Below are 18,170 nucleotides of genomic sequence, written 5' to 3'. Positions count from 1 at the left end.
CCTTTGTTGCAGAGACTGTCCAGTTTGGCTAATATCCATGGCAGAGGGGCATTTCTGGCACTTCATGGCGTAGGTCCCATCGGTGGATGTGCAGTTATATAAGCCATGGATGTGGCGGCATATGTGGCTAGGTCCTGTGATGATGTTGTTTGTGTAGATGTGTGGACAGAGTTGGCACAGGGGTTGATTGCAGGGGTAGGTTCCTCGGGAGTGTGTTTGAGGTGTGATGCATGGTTGCTGGAAGGAATTTGTTTCAGGTTAGGGGTTGTCTGTAGGCGAGGACTGGCCTGTCCCCCCTATGAGAGTGAGGGATCGTTTTCCAGGATAGGTTGTAGATTGTTAATGATGTGCTGGAGGGGTTGAAATTTGGGGCTGTAGGTGATGGCGAATAGTGTCCTGTTGTTTTCTTTGTTGGGCCTGTTTTGAAGAAGCTTATGTCTGGGTACTCGTCTGGCTCTGTCAATCTGTTTTTTCTCTTCCCCGGGTGGGTATTTCAGTTTTCAGAATGCCTAATAGAGATCCCGTGGGTGTTTGTGTCTCTGTGGAACTGGAGCAAATCTGGTCATATTTTAGGGCCTGGCTGTAAACAGTTAAGCAGGTAATCTGGATGAAAGCTAGCGGCAGGTAGGTAAGTATAACAGTCGGCAGGTTTCCAGTATAAGGTGGTGGAAAGATCATCATCATTTAATTGTACTGTCATGTCAAGGAAGTGGATCTCTTGTGTGTTCTGGTCCAGGCTAACCCCAACTGATGTTATTGTTTCTGACATTCACATGACTAGAAGAATCATTTCTGTGCAATTTCTTCAGCGGGAGGATAGCTGGGTTTGGCTCTAGCAGAAGCGCTATACACCTAGACACAATGGCTTGAAGGAAAGGTTTCTATGTCTTGCTCTACTGAAGTTCCTTGTAACACGGTAGCAGAGACTGGTTCTCTGTGTGATTATTTTTAACCGATGTCCAGAGACAACGCTCAGGGACGTTCCTTAACCACTGGTACCTAAGGAGTGAAATCGATTGAAAAATAGGGAAAATTTTCTCACCCAGCTCTACTAAGGACATGTATGGTGCCTACATGCTTAGGGTGTGTCTAGACTGCACCTCTCTGTTGACAGAGACATGTAGATTAGGCACAGCGAAAGAGCAGATGAAACCAGGATTTAAATATATCCCGTGCTTCATTTGCATAAACATGACTGACACTTCTTTTTCAAAATGGAGCTGTTTAAAAAAAACCCGGCAGTCTAGACATGGATCTGTCGAAAAATAAACCCTTTTTCGAAAGATCTTATAAACCTCATTTTTTGAGGAATACAGGATCTTTCGAAAAAGGGTTTATTTTTTGAAAGATCCACATCTAGACTGACTTTTTTATTTTTAAAAGCACAGTTTCAAAAAAAAAAGCGGTGGCCATGTTTATGCAAATGAAGCACGGGATATTTAAATCCCAGCTTCATTTGTACTTTCAAAGTGCTTGATTTGGATCCCTCTGTCAATAGAGTCTAGACGTAGCAATTAGTGTTAGTGTTACCAATTTACTGATTCCTTTACCCCAGCTTCAGCAGTCATGAGCTGCCACCCCAAGGACCCATCTAATAAAATCCCCCAGACATATGCTTCACTTGAAAACTATTGATGATCCCCCTCATATCAATGGGGATACTCACGTGCCATGCTTAAAGATCCTGCTGAACTGAGCCTTCATGCTGTTCCTTTCCTTAGCCCTATTAAGGGATTGGTGCAGGCTGAACCTCTCTAGTCTGGCATCCTTGGGATCAGACCGGACCAGTTCTGAACCAGAAAATTTTCCAAAGGTCAGTATTGTCTAGTAGCATTACCAACACATGGCCACTCATGAAAACTGGAGACCTAGCTAACTAAAATCATTCCGGACGACAGATGTTTCCGGACCAGTGACTTCTGGACTAGGGAGGTTCAACCTGTGTTATTTTGGTGTTCTCAATGACTGCTCTTTTCTTCACTGTGACCAGAATTAGCACTTAGGGTGTGTCTAGAACTACAGGGTTTTTTTTTTTGAAAAAAGCAGCCTTTTTTCGAAAAAGCATCCCCGGCATCTAGACTGCAGCTGCGTTCTTTTGAAAGTAAATCGAAGGAACACGTCAGGTTTTTCAACTGCAAAAAACCTTGTTTTATGAGGAAAAATGCCTTTTTTCAAAAGTGCTCTTTCGAAAAAAAGGCGCTAGGTAATGCAAACTGTGCTTTTTCAAAAGTGAGCATCCAGACTGCCTGGGGGCTCTCTTTCGAAAAAGTGGCTTGCTTTTTTGAAAGTACGGGTTGTAAGCTAAAACAAAAAACAGGACTATGTAGCACTTTAAAGACTAACAAGATGGTTTATGAGGTAATGAGCTTTCGTGGGCCAGACCCACTTCCTCAGATCAAATAGTGGAAGAAAATTGGCACAACCATATATACCAAAGGATACAATAAAAAAAAATGAACACATATGAGAAAAGGACAAATATGAAAATATGTAATCTAGATGCTCTTTTTCGAAAGACTGTTTCTAAAGTATCTTTCGGAAAAGCCTCTTTCGAAAGAGGCTTGCAGTCTAGACGTAGCCTTGGTGTCCAGTCAGACTCCACTACATAGCAACACGTACTTAAAAATGAACCCCTGCGTCTACATTTAGATGGCAAAGAACTGGGCTTGCCTCACCTTCACAATCAATAGATGATTCCCGATTGACAGTGCATTCTTTGACTCCTGGGCCACTTTAGCTGCCTTCGATTGTTAAAAGTTCTCTTTTAGACTCAATACCCTCAGGCTGTATAGATTAAAAGACTTGTGTTTTTGGGGGTGGGGAGGAAATAAATTCAGATATTTCCACTGCAATTCAGATTCAAAGGAGAACTGCTGAGATTATATGGACTCAATTAACATAATTATACTAATTCTGCAAGCACCCTGTCACTTCATTGTACTGCATTAGCGGAGAAAACATTCTCTCATAGCCAGCTCCTTCCTGTTTTATTTTGGCATTGCTCCAGCTAAGCATTTACATGTCCAAACACTTAAAGGTCGGCTCCTAAGATTGGGCTCCCTGGTTTTTAATTTTAGAACAAGTCACATGCTTATCTACATTTTTATCTGAATGCGACCCATTGAGCCGCCTAAACCATCCTACAGTTTTTGTTTTAGTTTTTCTCCCCCACCCTGCCATTATCTTTGTAATAATTTAGCATATAAATGGAAGCCAAATTATTCTGTCTCCTGTCCAGATTGACAGATGAAAAACTGTTCCTTAATTTTCAAAGAGCGGCACTGATGAGTTTTCCTATCTAATGGGAGATGGTGATGGGTTTTGCAGCAGAGTGTGTCAGATTGATGAGTTTAGACTGATGACCCTTCCTGAAAGAAGAAGCCAACTCCTGTGATGCTGCACATGCTTAGTAGAATGTATTTAAAACATGCGAAGGATACAGATTTTTAACTCTAGAACAGTGTGTTTCTAATGAAACAGCCACTTGGAAGAACCAAGTCCAGCGGCTGCTGTTTAAAGGAAGTTTGCACTGTTCATTTTTACACACAGAGAGCTTCAATAAACCTGCTTTAACGGCAGCTTGCAAATTGCAGCAGTAAACTCAGGTTAATAGATTAATGATTTTCTCCTGAATGTGATGGATTGGCAAGACACAAACCTAAAGGAAAAGAAGGCCATATAACATTTGCACACATAATGGGTTGCTCTGTATATGTTAAGACTCTATTATTTCTTGGATCTTAAATCACCATTCGAATGGATTTTGCTTTGCTGATTATAGCAGCTAACACTAAGACGCGTTTTCGGACCTCAAGAGATTGTTGAATGCTGGAAGGTACAGAAGGGAAGAGGTCACAGGAGAGGAAAGATTATAGTAATAAACAAATGCCATTGCCCATTGGAGCAAAACCAGATTCCTCCATGCTTCAGGGGGGAGTTTTCTACAGCACTCAACGTTGGCCTCTGTGAAGTATTCTCATTGCAGACAATAAGGCATTTTACCTTTGACTTCTATGGTAGCAAAGTTAGGTGAATAGCGATCACTTTCGAAAATCGTTGCCAAAGTCTTTAGAACAAGATGGGAGGTGATAAGGGAAAACGATAGGCTGTTACGTTATTAGGCTGCATGCTGGGGGCTCGTAGGCTGATGTTTGATGGCTTGTATTATAACGGAGGTCACATCAAATGGTTTGGCCTTTCAAGCTATGAATCTGTAAAAAGCTTACATGCAAGACAAAGACCCATGGATTAAGAATGGGCAAAATCCTGCTTTCGTTTACATGCAGAACTGGTCGAATAATTCACTTCAAACCACTGACCCTTTCAGTTTGGCCATCTCTCCTGTCGACCCAAACAGACTGTGATACCTACAAATGAGCCCATTACTTCGGGGTATCATATTGACATGTCTCAGCCTGTGAATTTCTTGCATGCTCTGGGCTGCTAGCATTTTATTCGCTTTCTGGAATTTCCACTGTATCAATGGATCGTGGGGCTTGGCTGTAGACAATAGTTTGTGTGATAAGATTGGAGCAAACTTGCTCCAATCTCACAAAGCAAGACAAACACCTGTAAGATCTTTATCGGGCATTCTGAAAACTTAAATACCCACCTAGGGAAGTGAGAAAACAGATTGACAAAGCTAGAGGAGTACCCAAAAGTCAACTACTTCAAGACAGGCCCAACAAGAAAAACAACAGAACACCATGTGGAAGAAAACATTGTCCTCACTCTGAGTTTGTAAGCAACAAGTAGCCAGAGACAGTTTTATTACGAGCTGCAGCAAGGGAAAAATTGTTTTGGACAGGGGGGGAAGCCCCCCCCTCTGAGGCAGATCTTCCAATACAAGCAATTATGAAGCAGTTTATATACTGTCTATTAAATATAATAATAACAATTAGTCTCCTTCCCATTACAAACACCAATGGCTAACAGTTGTTTTAGTTCCACCCAGATGCTCCTTATCTCAAGGTCCCTACCAGAGTCAGCATTCTATCCTTATCTCCGTATGGAGGCGAGAGGCAAAGGCAGCGTCTAATTACAGATCTCGCGTTGTCAGGCCACAGACTTAGCCTGACTCTTGCTCTCTTGTTAACAAGACCAAGATGGCTGCACACAAATTCCCTTATTCCCTTTTCCTGCCTCCACAACCACTAGTCATGACCCACAGCCGCCCTCTTCAATGCATCGACAATCTTCAACCTATCCTGGAGAACGATCCCTCACTCTCACAGGCCAGTCCTCGTCTACAGACAGCCCCCCAACTTGAAGCAAATACTTTTCCGCAGCCACATGTCCAATACACTCACCCAGAAACCTACCCCTGCAATGCCCCCCGTTGCCAACTCTGTCCACACATCTATACAAGCGACACCATAGAATCATAGAACCATAGAGCTGGAAGAGACCTCAGAAGGTCATCAAGTCCAGCCCCCTGCTCTAGGCAGGACCAATCCCAACCAATCCATCACAGGACCTAACCACATATGTCACCACATCAGGGGCTCATCCAGATGTACATCCTCTAATGCAGGCATGTCCAAAGTCCGGCCCGCGGGCCAATTGCGGCCCGTGTTCCGGTTTAATACGGCCCCACAGGTATCTATCTTTTATGGCCCCCAACGAATCCATATGTATTGAGATGAATACATTGTAAAATCTCAGTCAATGTCAGTTGATCTAAATCAGTTATAAATATATTTGGACACAACATGTATACTTGGTGTTATGTTCCTGTTCATATTTTTTGAACTTAAAAGTTGACAGACAACCTTTATTACCAATAATATGTAATGTACTTTACAATGTTCCTGACATATATTTCAGCTTCCTGGATTTTTTTTTCATCTGGCCTTCAGATATGAAAGGCAGAGTGATTTAACACCTGTTTAGATTTGTCATCCATGTGACGAAATGAAAAGTATGCCGTTTGCAATAAACTTTGCATAAAATAGTTAATTTGCATTTAATTTTAATGGTTCAAAGAATGTCAGGCAAAATGGTCGGCCCTCACGCATGTTCACTTCATCAAATCTGGCCCTCTTTGAAAAAAGTTTGGACACCCCTGCTCTAATGTGATCTATGCCATCAAGTGCCAGCAATGCCCTTCTGCCATGTCTCTTGGCCAAACCGAACAGTCTCTGCGACAAAGGATAAATGGGCACAAATCAGTCGCCAGCAATGGTGACACAGAGACTCGTAGAGGAATGTTTTAACCTAGCTGCACATATGTGGGCCCCCCAATCAGTGCATGGATTGAAATGTCATCACTAAATCGTATTTATGAACTGTTTTGATCTTGCTCCGTGCACGGTAGCTGAGCTTCTTTTCCCACTCTGTCAAAAGCTCCTCCTTTCCCCTCTGTTCCATCATGATATTCGAGATCGGCTCTCACAGTGCCCAGATGCAGTACTTGCATTGCAGTGCTGGACAACACATAGGAGGTCAGATTGCGCCTCCCAGAGAAGCAAGCCAGCGTAACGGTGAGAGGCATTTTTGCAGGGGCAATTTAATAGGTGATACCTGAAAATGTGTCCCCCCCTGAAACTCAGAAAAATGACCAATGGCCACAACCACAAAAGATTCATGAAACACAGGCCTTTGAGTTCTCAGCATTTGCAGATGAATGGAATAAAAACATTCATAGCGGGTCGCCCCTTGCAGTCCTTCCCCAGGCAACAACTTCCCGGTTGAGAATAGAAGTTTCCACGGTGAAGCCAATGGTTCAGAAAAGGGCAAAAGGTTCAGAAAAGGGCAACTAAAATGATCAGGGGTTTGGAATGGGTCCCATATGAGGAGAGATTAAAGAGACTAGGACTTTTCAGCTTGGAAAAGAGGAGACTGAGGGGGGATATGATAGAGGTATATAAAACCTTGAGTGGTGTGGAGAGGGTAAATAAAGAAAAAGTTATTTACTTGTTCCCATCATATAAGAACTAGAGGACACCAAATGACATTAATGGGTAGCAGGTTTAAAACAAATAAAAGAAAGTTCTTCTTCACACAGTGTGTAGTCAACCTGTGGAACTCCTTGCCAAAGGAGGCTGTGAAGGCTAGGATTATAACAGAGTTTAAAGAGAAGCTAGATAAATTCATGGAGGTTAGGTCATAAAAGGCTATTAGCCATGGGGGTAGGAATGGTGTCCCTGGCCTCTGTTTGTCAAAGGCTGGAGATGGATGGTAGGAGACAAATCGCTTGATCATTGTCTTCGGTCCACCCTCCTAGGGTACGTGGTGCTGGCCACTGTCGGCAGACAGGATATTGGGCTAGAGGGACTTTTGGTCTGACCCAATATGGCTCTTCTTATGTTCTTACTATCCAATTAGCCCGTCATAAGACGGGATTTTCAGGTCTCTCCTCCATGTCGGTCTTCTCTCCTGAGCCTCTGGTCTCTTGCTCTGTCTCTTTTTCTCTCTTCTCCTCCCCCTCCTGCCTCTCACTAGGAGGACTCCAGAGCCCAAATGGCTGTTTGGGCTCTGCACTCCCCGTGCTCCATGGGGAGCGTGGAGCCCAAATGGTCACTTGTGCCACTTGCTCCCATGTGGCGGCCTAGCTGAGCAGCGCAGAAGTCAGCTGAGCGCCACGGCGGGGAGCGGGGAGGTGATGTTCACGTCCAGGGGGTGGGGCCTGGAGCAGCTGTCATGCCTCACGTCACTGCCTCGCCCCCCCCCCCGTCACCTCCCACCGTGGCGCTCGTCTGACTTCTGCACCGCTCATCCGGGTTGCCATGGGGAAGCAAGCAGCCATTTGGGCCCTGTACTCCCCATGTAGCATGGGCCACCCAGAGGGAACAGCCAGCATTTCAGCGTTACAGACTCACAGACACTGGGATACTATATATATGATGCTTTAGGACCATTGTTGCGATTTAAGTCTGGGATGTAATGGAGTTCTTTCAGTCTGCAGGAGGTCATGGGCTTTAGGTTTCTTCCTTCTCAGCATAAAACAGACTCTTCCTGGCTACTCAGATGGAAGGATATTCCCCATCCTATACAATGTGTCTTAGTAGTTAACCAACAGTTTGCAATTATATAGAACAATACCACAATAATAAAGAAAAGTTATTTATTAGTTCCCATAATAGAAGAGCTGGAGGACACCACATGAAATTCATGGGTAGCAGGTTTAAAACTAATAAAAGAAAGTTCTTCTTCACACAGTGTGTAGTTAACCTGTGGAACTCCTTGCTGGAGGAGGCTGTGAAGGCTAGGACTATAACAGAGTTTAAAGAGAAGCTAGATAATTTCATGGAGGTTGGGTCCATAAAAGGCTATTAGCCGGGGAATAGAAATGGTGTCTCTGGCCTCTGTTTGTCAGAGGCTGGAGAGGGATGGCAGGAGACAAATCGCTTGATCATTGTCTTTAGTCCACCCCCTCTGGGGCACCTGGTGCTGGCCACTGTCAGCAGACAGGATACTGGGCTAGATCAACCTTTGGTCTGACCCAGCACAGCCATTCTTATGTTTTTATGTAATAATTGAGTTGATGGGAGCCTCTGTAATAGACAAACTCTGGGACACCTCCAGAAGCTAATAATCACTTTGTTCATTTCTCTTAACGACCTGCTGTAGCTGAAGTTCAGGGAAGGGTGTTGCCTGGGTGGTGCAGGAGAGCAGCCTACCTGATCACAGTGGTCTCTGCTGGCCTTACAATCAACTAGCCGCCTGTCTTATCTGTCAGGACTGTAGAAGCTGCAAGCCGAGTGCTTGCTACAGTTCATCCCCCATAGTAATGATTAGGCCGACATGATAATAATTTCCTTCTGAGAACAAGCACAGGTTGAGCCGAGTAAAAATCAGGAATAATTCAGCTGATGTCAGTGGAGTTACATCATAAGAATGACCATACTGGGTGAAACCAAAGCCCAATATTCTGTCTTTTGACAGTGGCCAATGCCAGGTGCCCCAGAAGGAATGAACAGAAAAGGGAATCCTCAAGCAATTCCTCCTCCAGCACCCATTCCCAGATTCTGACAGAGGCTAGGGACATCAATCCAACTGATCCTGGCTAATAGCCATTGAAGTCCTGGCCTTTGTAACAACTTCTGGCAAGGAGTTCCACAGGTTGGCTGTGAGCTGCATGAAGAAAAACTTCCTTTTGTTTGTTTTAATCCCACTACCTATTAATTTCATTTGTTCTTATGATATGGGAATGGGTAAATAACTTTCCCTTATTTACTTTCTCCACTCCGGTCATGGTGACCTCTATCATACCCCCCCTTAGTCTCCTCAGACCTTTAGAAATCTCTATCATATCCTCCTTAGTCTGTTCTTTTCTAAGATGAAAAGTCCCAATCTTTTTAATCTCTCTTCCTATGGCAGTCGTTCCCAACCCCTCATCATTTTTCATGCCCGTTCCTGAACTTTTCCCAATGCTAAGATATCTTTTTTGAGATAAGTGAAAAAAAAAGAGGGGGGAAGGGGACTAAGATCAGAATTGAACCTGGTAACTTTGTCTTATAGACAACCAGGAAAGCCAATAGGGAAATATCAGCATATCTCAATTTACTGCATTAAATATCATCTAAGATGGCAAGAAAGGAAAAACTTCATTGGTTTGTTTTATCTGTTAAAGCAAAAGTTTTTCATTAGGAATGGTTGTTTGGTTCCCACCCCCAGCATTTGGTTTGGTTTGGGGCATTTTTAGTAAATGCCATAATGAAGGTTTAATCTTTTCAACAGCATGTAGCTCTTTCAAGCCAATTCCTTATCTCACATACTTAAAAGGATACGGTCCGCTCCTTCGGATGCTTTTAAATTGCCAAATTTCTTCTTAGAAGTTATCAACTAGTAGAGAATGTAATTTGGCTTCCAAACGCCAAGTTCCGATGTGGCGCAAGCAAAGGGCTCTTCCCCTGACGTTACACCCTATTCACACTAGGTCTGTTTTTCTTCCAAATATTCATGTATAAATAATAAACATGCTGCTCCTGCTGAGATATAATGGTATTAAAGTCAATGAAGCTAAACGAATTTACACCAAATAAGGATCCAGCCCAGATTCTAAAACTCCTGTCCAAACTAGGCAATTTTTTTTCCTCCCCATACTGACTGTCCGAGAATAATTACACTGTCCAGATACTCTTAATTTCATCATTCCTCAGAGGATATTACAGGTACGTGATCGCACAAAATGCCAGGTGTTTCCTTGATGTCTGCTTCTCTGCCAAGCATTATCTTGATACAAAACCAGTACCTTGCACCCAGACTTAATTAGATCTTTTATGGATGCTAAGTTGGAGAGCTCATTGAAATTCTAAGTTTCATGTTCCAGAGGTTAAAATAATAGTGCACCCTTTAATAGAAGAGCTGCAGTCACACATCATCCAACCTCTTTCATCTAATTCATTTTCTATATTCTAATCTCTTCATAGCTGGAGATATCGAGGGTTCGTCAGCGACCACAGATGTGGCAGTCATTGGAGGTAAGTGCTAGACAGTATTTAAAAATTCCATTAGAAGAGAACAGGCTCTTGATTTCTTATAAAATCCCCTGCCTGATCAGCTTTCTATAGACCTCCTAGTGCAGATACTATGTGGTATTCAATAAAAGAAATCAGAAGAGTCCCAATACAGCACAAAACTTAGGCACAGCCTTAATTTGGATGTTTAAAGGTTCAATTTTAAATCTTCTGTAGTATTCATAAGGGTAAAGTGAAGCACATGCTTAAACACATTGATGAATTAGGGTCCTAGAATGCGCTTTTATTTAAATTCACTTAAAATATTCGAGGCGGCTTAAAACATTTTAAAAACACAATAGAGGTATGTATAAAAATGAATATGTAGCAGGTTTAAAACAAACAAAAGGAAGTTTTTCTACCTGACGCCCACAGTCAACCCGTGGAACTCCTTGCCAGAGGATGTTTTGAAGACCAGGACTTCAACAGGATTCCAAAAAGAACTGGTTACATTCATAGAGGTTAGGTCTGGCATGAATGGGTAGGAATAGTGTCCCTAGACTCTGTTTGTCAGAAGCTGGAAATGGGCAAAGGGTTGTAATCACTTGGGGTACATCTAAACTACATGGCTCCGTCAACGAGGAATAACAGGGCTGCCGACAAAGGGCTTTGATGTCGGCAGGGGAGCGTCCAGACTAGCGCGCTGAGCGGACAAACAGCTGATCAGCTGTTTGTCAGCTCAGCGCGGCAGCCATGTAAATTTAAGTGAAGCTGCGATCATTTAAATCACGGCTTCATTTGACGTTGCCTATGTGTCTAATCTACATGCCATGTAGTCTAGACACAGCCTTGATGATTCCCTGTTCCGTTCATTCCCACTAGGGCACCTGGCTTTCTCTCTGTCTCTCAGGAGAAAGGGTATAACTGTGTTCTATAGAATCACTCTTCGCCCAGCAGGACTTGAAGGGTTAAATCTTTCAAGAATCTTGAACTCAGCCTCTAATTTTGTGCTTGTGGCCAACGGAGGGGAAAAGTGATTGAATTTAGACACCTCATGGTCCAGGGCCTGATTCTGATCTCGTTTATGCCACCGGGAGGCAGGCCTATATATACAAAAAGATGGGAACTAATTTAGCTGTGTCCTCTCAAGAGAGAGATCTTGAAGTCACTGTGGATAGTTCTCTGAAAACATCAACTCCAAGGGCAGTGGCAGTCAAAAAGCAAACAGAATGTTGAGAATCATTAAAAAGGGATAGAGAATAAGAAAGAGAACATCTTATTGCCCTTGTATAAATCCATGGTAAGGCCACTCTTTTTAACACTGCATACAGATTTGGTTACCTTATCTCAAAAACAAACACAAAAAAACCACACCCCACATGTGGGCATTGGAAAAGGTTCAGAAACAGGCAAAAAAATGATTAGGGTTTTGGAACGGGTGCCATCTGAAGAGAGATTAAAAAGACTGGGTCTTTTCAATTTGGAAAAGAGGACACAAAGGAGGAATAAGATAGAGGTCTATAAAATCCTGACTGGTGTGGAGGAAGTGAATAAGGAAAAGTGATTTACTTTTTCCCATAACATAAGAACTAGGGGTCACCATATAAAATGAATAGGTAGCAGGTTTAAAATAAACAAAAGGAAGTTTTTCTTCACTGAATGCTCAGTCAACCTGTGGAACTCCTTGCCAGAGGATGCTGCGAAGACAAGGACTTTAACAAGGTTCCAAAAAACTAGATACATTCATGGAGGTTATGTTCATCAATACTTATTAGCCAGAATGGTTAGAAATGGTATTCCTAGCCTCTGTTTGTCAGAGGCTAGAAATGGGTGACGGGAGAGGGGTCACTTGATGATTCCGTGTTCTGTTCCCTCCCTCTGGGCATCTGGCATTGGCCACTGTCAGGAGACAGAATATTCGGCTAGATGGACCTTTGGTCTGACTCGGTGTGGCCGTTCTTATGTTTTTATGAATGACTCCTCTTTGAGATGAATGGTGTTACACCAGCATGAGATGGGCCTGAGAACAGAATCAGGACACTTAAATAGTTCATCTGCTATTGGCTGTGTTTAAGTTGTTAGTGAGGTCACATTTGAAATGCAGAATTAGGGGTCATTTTAAATATATGCTCATGCACATTGAGGAGGGAATGACCCTTCTATTAGACAAATATCCCAGGATACTCCTGGCTGCTAGGTTTTCGACACACAGGGGCTGTCCATCTGTTAATGATAATGAAAGCACCTTGCTAAACAAACTCAGGCTGGAAATAAGGGGTGAATTTTTACCCATAAGGGTAATTAACCATTGAAGCCATTTACCAAGGGTTGCGGGGAATTCTCTGTCACTGATAATTTTACATTCAAGATGAGATTTTTTTCCCCCCTCAAACAGCATCTCTCGGAATTACTTTGGGCAGTTCTCTGGGCCTACGTGACACAGGCGTTCAGACCAGATGATCACAAGGGTTCCTGCTAGCACGGGAACCTGCCACCCTGGGAAACAATCAGACGTAGTTGCTGCAGCAGGATATGTTGGTTTGGAGTGGGATGATGGTACTCAGCATGTGCCCCAGAACAACTCACTTTCACCCCAAATTCCATCCATGGGATGCAGAGAAGGAGGCAGTAATGGGGATGTTTAATCTTTCCCATATCTATAGCTGTACGTCTTTCTCACACACACACACACACACACACACACACACACACACACACACACACGGAAGGGATGTGTACAGCCCCTAGGCAACTGATTCCCTTTCTCATCTCTGAAAGGAACTACTCTGTTACCTTCCACCTCCATCTGCATCTAGATGTCAGATCACGGCAGAACCTCAGTAATCATCTATTTGCTGCGTTACACACACGAGAGCCACATAAAATTATGACCCTTTCTCCATAGCTCAGCAAAGAACGCATCTCCAGAGACTCTATTGAACTCTTCCTTCATTGAGCCATCTCATCGGCTGGCTTAAATTAGAGTCACTTTCTCGATTAGAGCTATGCCAATTTATGCGGGTGGATGATGCGGCGCATTATTTTTACAAAATATGCTACACATTTCCTGGAGTTCATTCATATGCTCTCATACATTTAAACTAACTCAGATGTCAGAATAAATGAGCAAAGCACCGTACACGAAGAAATGCATTATCCTGGTCTTTGGACTGTCATTATATTTGTTCACTTCCTTGCTAACTCACTGAGTTCCGTAATTCACCAGGGCTATTCCAATCATTAGTGCAAATTAGTGATGAAATTTCCTTCAGTTTCTATCGCCTGTAACTTTAATTTCAGCTTCCTGTGAACCACTGGAAGGTAAATTGAATTGTGTTTCATCTTGTAGGCTTCAGTTCGTGTGTGCCACATGAAAAGCCTATTAAAGCATTTTGTGCCCAGGGACACCAATGTAGTCCTAAAAAATTGATGCAGCCCCTAGTGGTACCACATTATTATTGTCAACTCAACTTCTTTACATGAGCAATTCTCTGTCTGAGAGCCGTAACTTCAGTCACCGTAAAGCGGGAGGAACTGGCTACATTTTGTACAAATAAAATAGTCGCTTGCCTTTATCCTGGAACTGCTGGCAAAATTCTCCCTTTCCCTTTGTTTTCATACCATTCCTCACCCCTATTTTCATGTCCCTACAAGTGAGCACAGGCAATGAAGAGATCTCCTTATCAAGTCCATCTCCCTTTTTGCTACTTTGGCCTCCACTTGTTCCGAGATGGCTTCACCAGCCCAATCGCATGCAGAATCTTTTTGCACCCCCCAAGTGAGAAGAAAATGTCCAAAAGGGTGATTTTTTGCTTTTTTTCCTTATAATTCTCTGTGAGGCCTGTCCTTTGAAGGTCATTTCCAAGGCCATGTCTACACGAGATTATTTTCAATTTACTAAATTCGACTTCTGGGCTTCCAATTTTACCAATTCGAACTTCCGTGTCCTCACTACAGAGAAGAATCAAATGTAGTCTGAGGTAGTGCATCCACATGAACGGAACATGCTCGGAGCCCCAGCAAAAACTCTGGGGAGCTGTAGGAGACCTCTCGGAGGCCAATTAGTTCAAATTAGCGGCACTGGAGTGTCTACACGCATGTTATTTCAGAGCACCGAGTTGGAATTCCATGGCCCCTTAGTCCCGAGTAATGGGCTTGGTAGTGTGGACGCACCACTTAGAAAATCAACTTTAAGGGACTAATTGAGGACTAAGGCCCTAGGATAGACAAGGCCCAAGTGTCGGGAAGAGAGAGTAGCCTTTATTCGTTGCCTTCTCACCAGGTCTGGAGTGCAGCTGTTCAAGAACCGTAGTTTGCTGTAACACGACAGGGTTGAATTAGCACCAAGGTGCTCACCAGCTCCACTTTCTTTTCTTTTACACTGTTTTGTTTCTTCTTGCTTCGAGATGAACTCGTAGCACTAAGACAAATACTGGGTCTCGGCCAATTCATTTGGAAGCAATTGGTATGAGTTTTTGCATGGAATTGCACAATCCTCTTACCCAAGCCTGGCTTTCTGAAATTTGGTCCATTGAGACATTTATATAGACCCCCATCGCTGCCTTGTTTGAGTGTGTAGTGATGCATTATCCATATATTTCCCACTCCCCCATTGAATACTCCAGGATGCATTATGTCTTGGTGTTAAAGGTAAGTGATAAATAAGAATGACCATATTGGGTCAGACCAAAGGTCCACAAAACCCAGGGTCCTGTCCTCCAATCATGAACAATGCCAGGTGCCCCAGAAGGAATGAACAGAACAAGGAATCATCCAGTGATCCCTCTCCTGTCGCCCATTCTGACAAACAGTGTCTAGAGACTCCATTCCTACCCATCCTGGCTAATAGCTGAGGATGGACCTAACCTCCATGAATTTATCTAGCTCTTCTCTGAACCCTGCTAAAGCCCTGGCCTCCACAACATCCTCTGTCAAGGAGTTCCACAGATGAACTGTGTGTTATGTGAAGAAAATATGTATGATTGCTCACTAAGCGATTCAAATGGTTCTTCCCTTCTAGGTGTCACTGCAGCAGTGGCTATCGTCCTCATTTGCCTGCTGATCGTGATGCTTCGATACTTGTGCAGGCACAAAGGCACCTACCGCACGAATGAAGCGAAGGGAACCGAATTTGCCGAAAGCGCAGACGCCGCGCTAAAAAATGACCCGGCTCTCCAAGAAGCTGTAGATGAGAGCAAAAAGGAATATTTCATCTGAGCATAAAGGCAATCCATACCGAGACGGCCTTAGCGCTCCTTTTCCCCAAGGGACTCCATCGGAAATACTACATCAATGAAAACACTGAGATATGGATATTGCAAGGAGAGAGGCAGGAGTCCTCAATGAAATGCTGCCTCTTCTCACCTCCCCACCACCACCATGAAGAACTGAATGTCCACAGAGTTGGCTGTTGATTTGATTAACAACGCAGCTGGTCACAGTCAAATTCAATATCAGATGAAAATCTCAGTCTGAACGTGATACCGGTGCTGGATAATGATATCAAATGTCAAACCCCGACATTTGGTCAAAATAGCAGATGCCTCCGGAAAACATCCTGGTCGAGTTAACGATGCAGCATACTGCGTTATTCAGCAGAACCGCTTGAAAAGGCATTTTCAGTAGCAATAGCACAAGTGTTACAGCAGATACCGGCTGAGGTTAATGGAAGAAAAACTGGTCTGTTGGCTAGAATTCTCTCCCCCTTAAATGTGCACTTTTCCTCTTCAGCCCTCTTCCATGCCCTCCCCTCCTTTGTTTTTAAGTTAACATCATCACACACACACACACACACACACCCCTATAGGAAAAGTATGGAACGCTTAAGAGTGAAGGATTTTTTATTTTCATCTAGGTCTGCATGGCAACTAGAGGATTGTTGGAATTTACAATGTATAGTAGGTAATGACCACTGGAATTAAGAAAATGATCCCAAATTGCTATTAGACTCCTTTCTTGCATACATAAGTAGGTCAATATTTATTGGCTAGTGCAAGCCTTCTGAAACAAATGCTCTCTACTAGATTTGGGATGAGAACTCTGGCCCGGGTGTTTGTGTGTTTATTTTACATTGGAGAATTCTTTTTAAAAACCTCCTGACATTTGTGGGAATTGAACCTGAGTGCCAAGATAAATAACAGTTAGAAAATGTAACCATAATGCTACCCTGGAGCAGTTTGTCCATTTGAATCCCATTCTGCTGTATTGATTGTCTCTCTATTTATGCTCCTCCCAGCTTTTAACTATATCTTGGTTTCCATGGAGCTGAAGATATAAAAATGCCATTGAGTATCAGCTCTTAAAAAACAAACAAACAAACAAACTGGATATGAGTAAAATCCTGTCCATAACCTAAACATTCATTCTGATGAGTTTCTTCCCACCAGCCTGCTCTGTTTCACAGAAGCCAACAGGTAGTCATGAAAATAGGACTGTCTTTTCCACCTGTTTGTCACCAGCTGCGTTTATGCCTTTAACTATATTAAAAAAAAGTGGGAGGAATAATTAGTAATAAAAGTGCCTTCTATCAATTATGATCAAAACTTTTCTATGTTTCCGTAGTTAAAACATTTATAGAGACAGCTACAATTGTACTTTTACAACTCTATGGCTTCATCTTCTCCAAAGATCTCCATTTGATGATCCTGGATGCCGGATTAGCTTCTAGAGCCTAACTTAATTCATCAATATTAGTCATATCACCCCTAGAGGAAGGCCAGATCTCTGCAAGAAAACACAGGAGGAATCAAGCAGATTTGGTGAAGGAAGGAGGCAGTTTTGACTCTAATTCCCTCCTCAAGGTCGCACAGTACCTACAGGGGAAGGACTCTGCAGTGTTCTCCCAAAGATTGAATCTTGGCTTATGCTGAATCTTTGCTTTATGCTTTCAACCAAAGAAAATCCAAACCCTGCCAACATAGTAAAAGCTTGGGACCAAATTTTACACACCAGGGCACAGCTGCATTGTATTCACCAGCCCACATGATAGTCAACTCCAGTAGTCTGGCACTAACACAATTCAAATGTTATGGTGTCATGTATTCAGGATTTTTTTTTAAATTCATGTTACCATTTTAACCCTTCCAGTGCCACTTTTGAAAGAGGAATAAACCTGTGTGATTATTTTGGATGGGGGAAACTGATTCCCCTTACCAGTGGGAGAATGCTTCCGAACCTGGTTCCCCAGGAAAGGAGCTGGGGAAAGCAGGAGGAAAAGGATGTACTCTTTGTGAAGGTGCAGAATTCAGATCTCTACTATGAAGATAAATTCCTCATTGATCTAAAAAATGCATAAGCTTTAGCCCTGAAAAGGCCAGAACCTAATGAATGGGAGGGTGAATGGAATAACTTGAAATGTATCTGATCTTATACATAAGACCATTAAACATCTCCCCCCCCCCAAAAAAAAAGACAAAAGCTTCCAGGAAGCTTAGTGGATCCTATTAAGTTTTTTCCTTAAAGAAAACTTTTTAAGTCAACTTTACATCCTTATACCAGGGCTACTCAACATGTGGACCATGGCCTGTTTGTTTGCAGCCTGCGGTGCAGTTTGGATTTATGCAGGGCTCAATATGTGGCCCGCGGGTGGGAGTCAAAACAAAAAGTAGTCAGCATAATGTCTTCTGTTGATATGCAATTTAGTAGTTAAATTCCTGGACTGTCATTGCTCATTAAAAGTGCTGTCCTATGGGAGGAAGTCGGGTCAGTATTGCATTTTATTAATAGCAGCAGAACTGACTGAAATGGGGCCTGTGTGTTGAGTAGTCTTGT

The 18,170-nt window shown here is 42.9% G+C and overlaps 1 protein-coding gene across 1 annotated transcript in view; it reads left to right on the top strand.

Annotated features, from left to right (window-relative positions):
- Nucleotides 1-17,796, top strand: part of GYPC (glycophorin C (Gerbich blood group)) — a 35,490-nt gene extending 17,694 nt beyond the window's left edge. Inside the window, exons 2-3 of the mRNA XM_006124739.5 lie at nt 10,374-10,424; nt 15,421-17,796. Coding sequence (XP_006124801.1) covers nt 10,374-10,424; nt 15,421-15,617 — 248 coding nt within the window. The 3' untranslated portion in view covers nt 15,618-17,796. The remainder of the gene's footprint in view (nt 1-10,373; nt 10,425-15,420) is intronic.
- The last annotated feature ends 374 nt before the right edge of the window (nt 17,797-18,170 follow it).

The sequence above is a fragment of the Pelodiscus sinensis genome, chromosome 7, assembly GCF_052426305.1.
Source record: "Pelodiscus sinensis isolate ZL-2025 chromosome 7, ASM5242630v1, whole genome shotgun sequence".
In the NCBI taxonomy this organism is placed as follows: Eukaryota; Metazoa; Chordata; order Testudines; family Trionychidae; genus Pelodiscus; species Pelodiscus sinensis.
The sequence above is the reverse complement of the archived record's forward strand: the minus strand, read 5'-3'. Positions and strand labels throughout refer to the sequence as shown.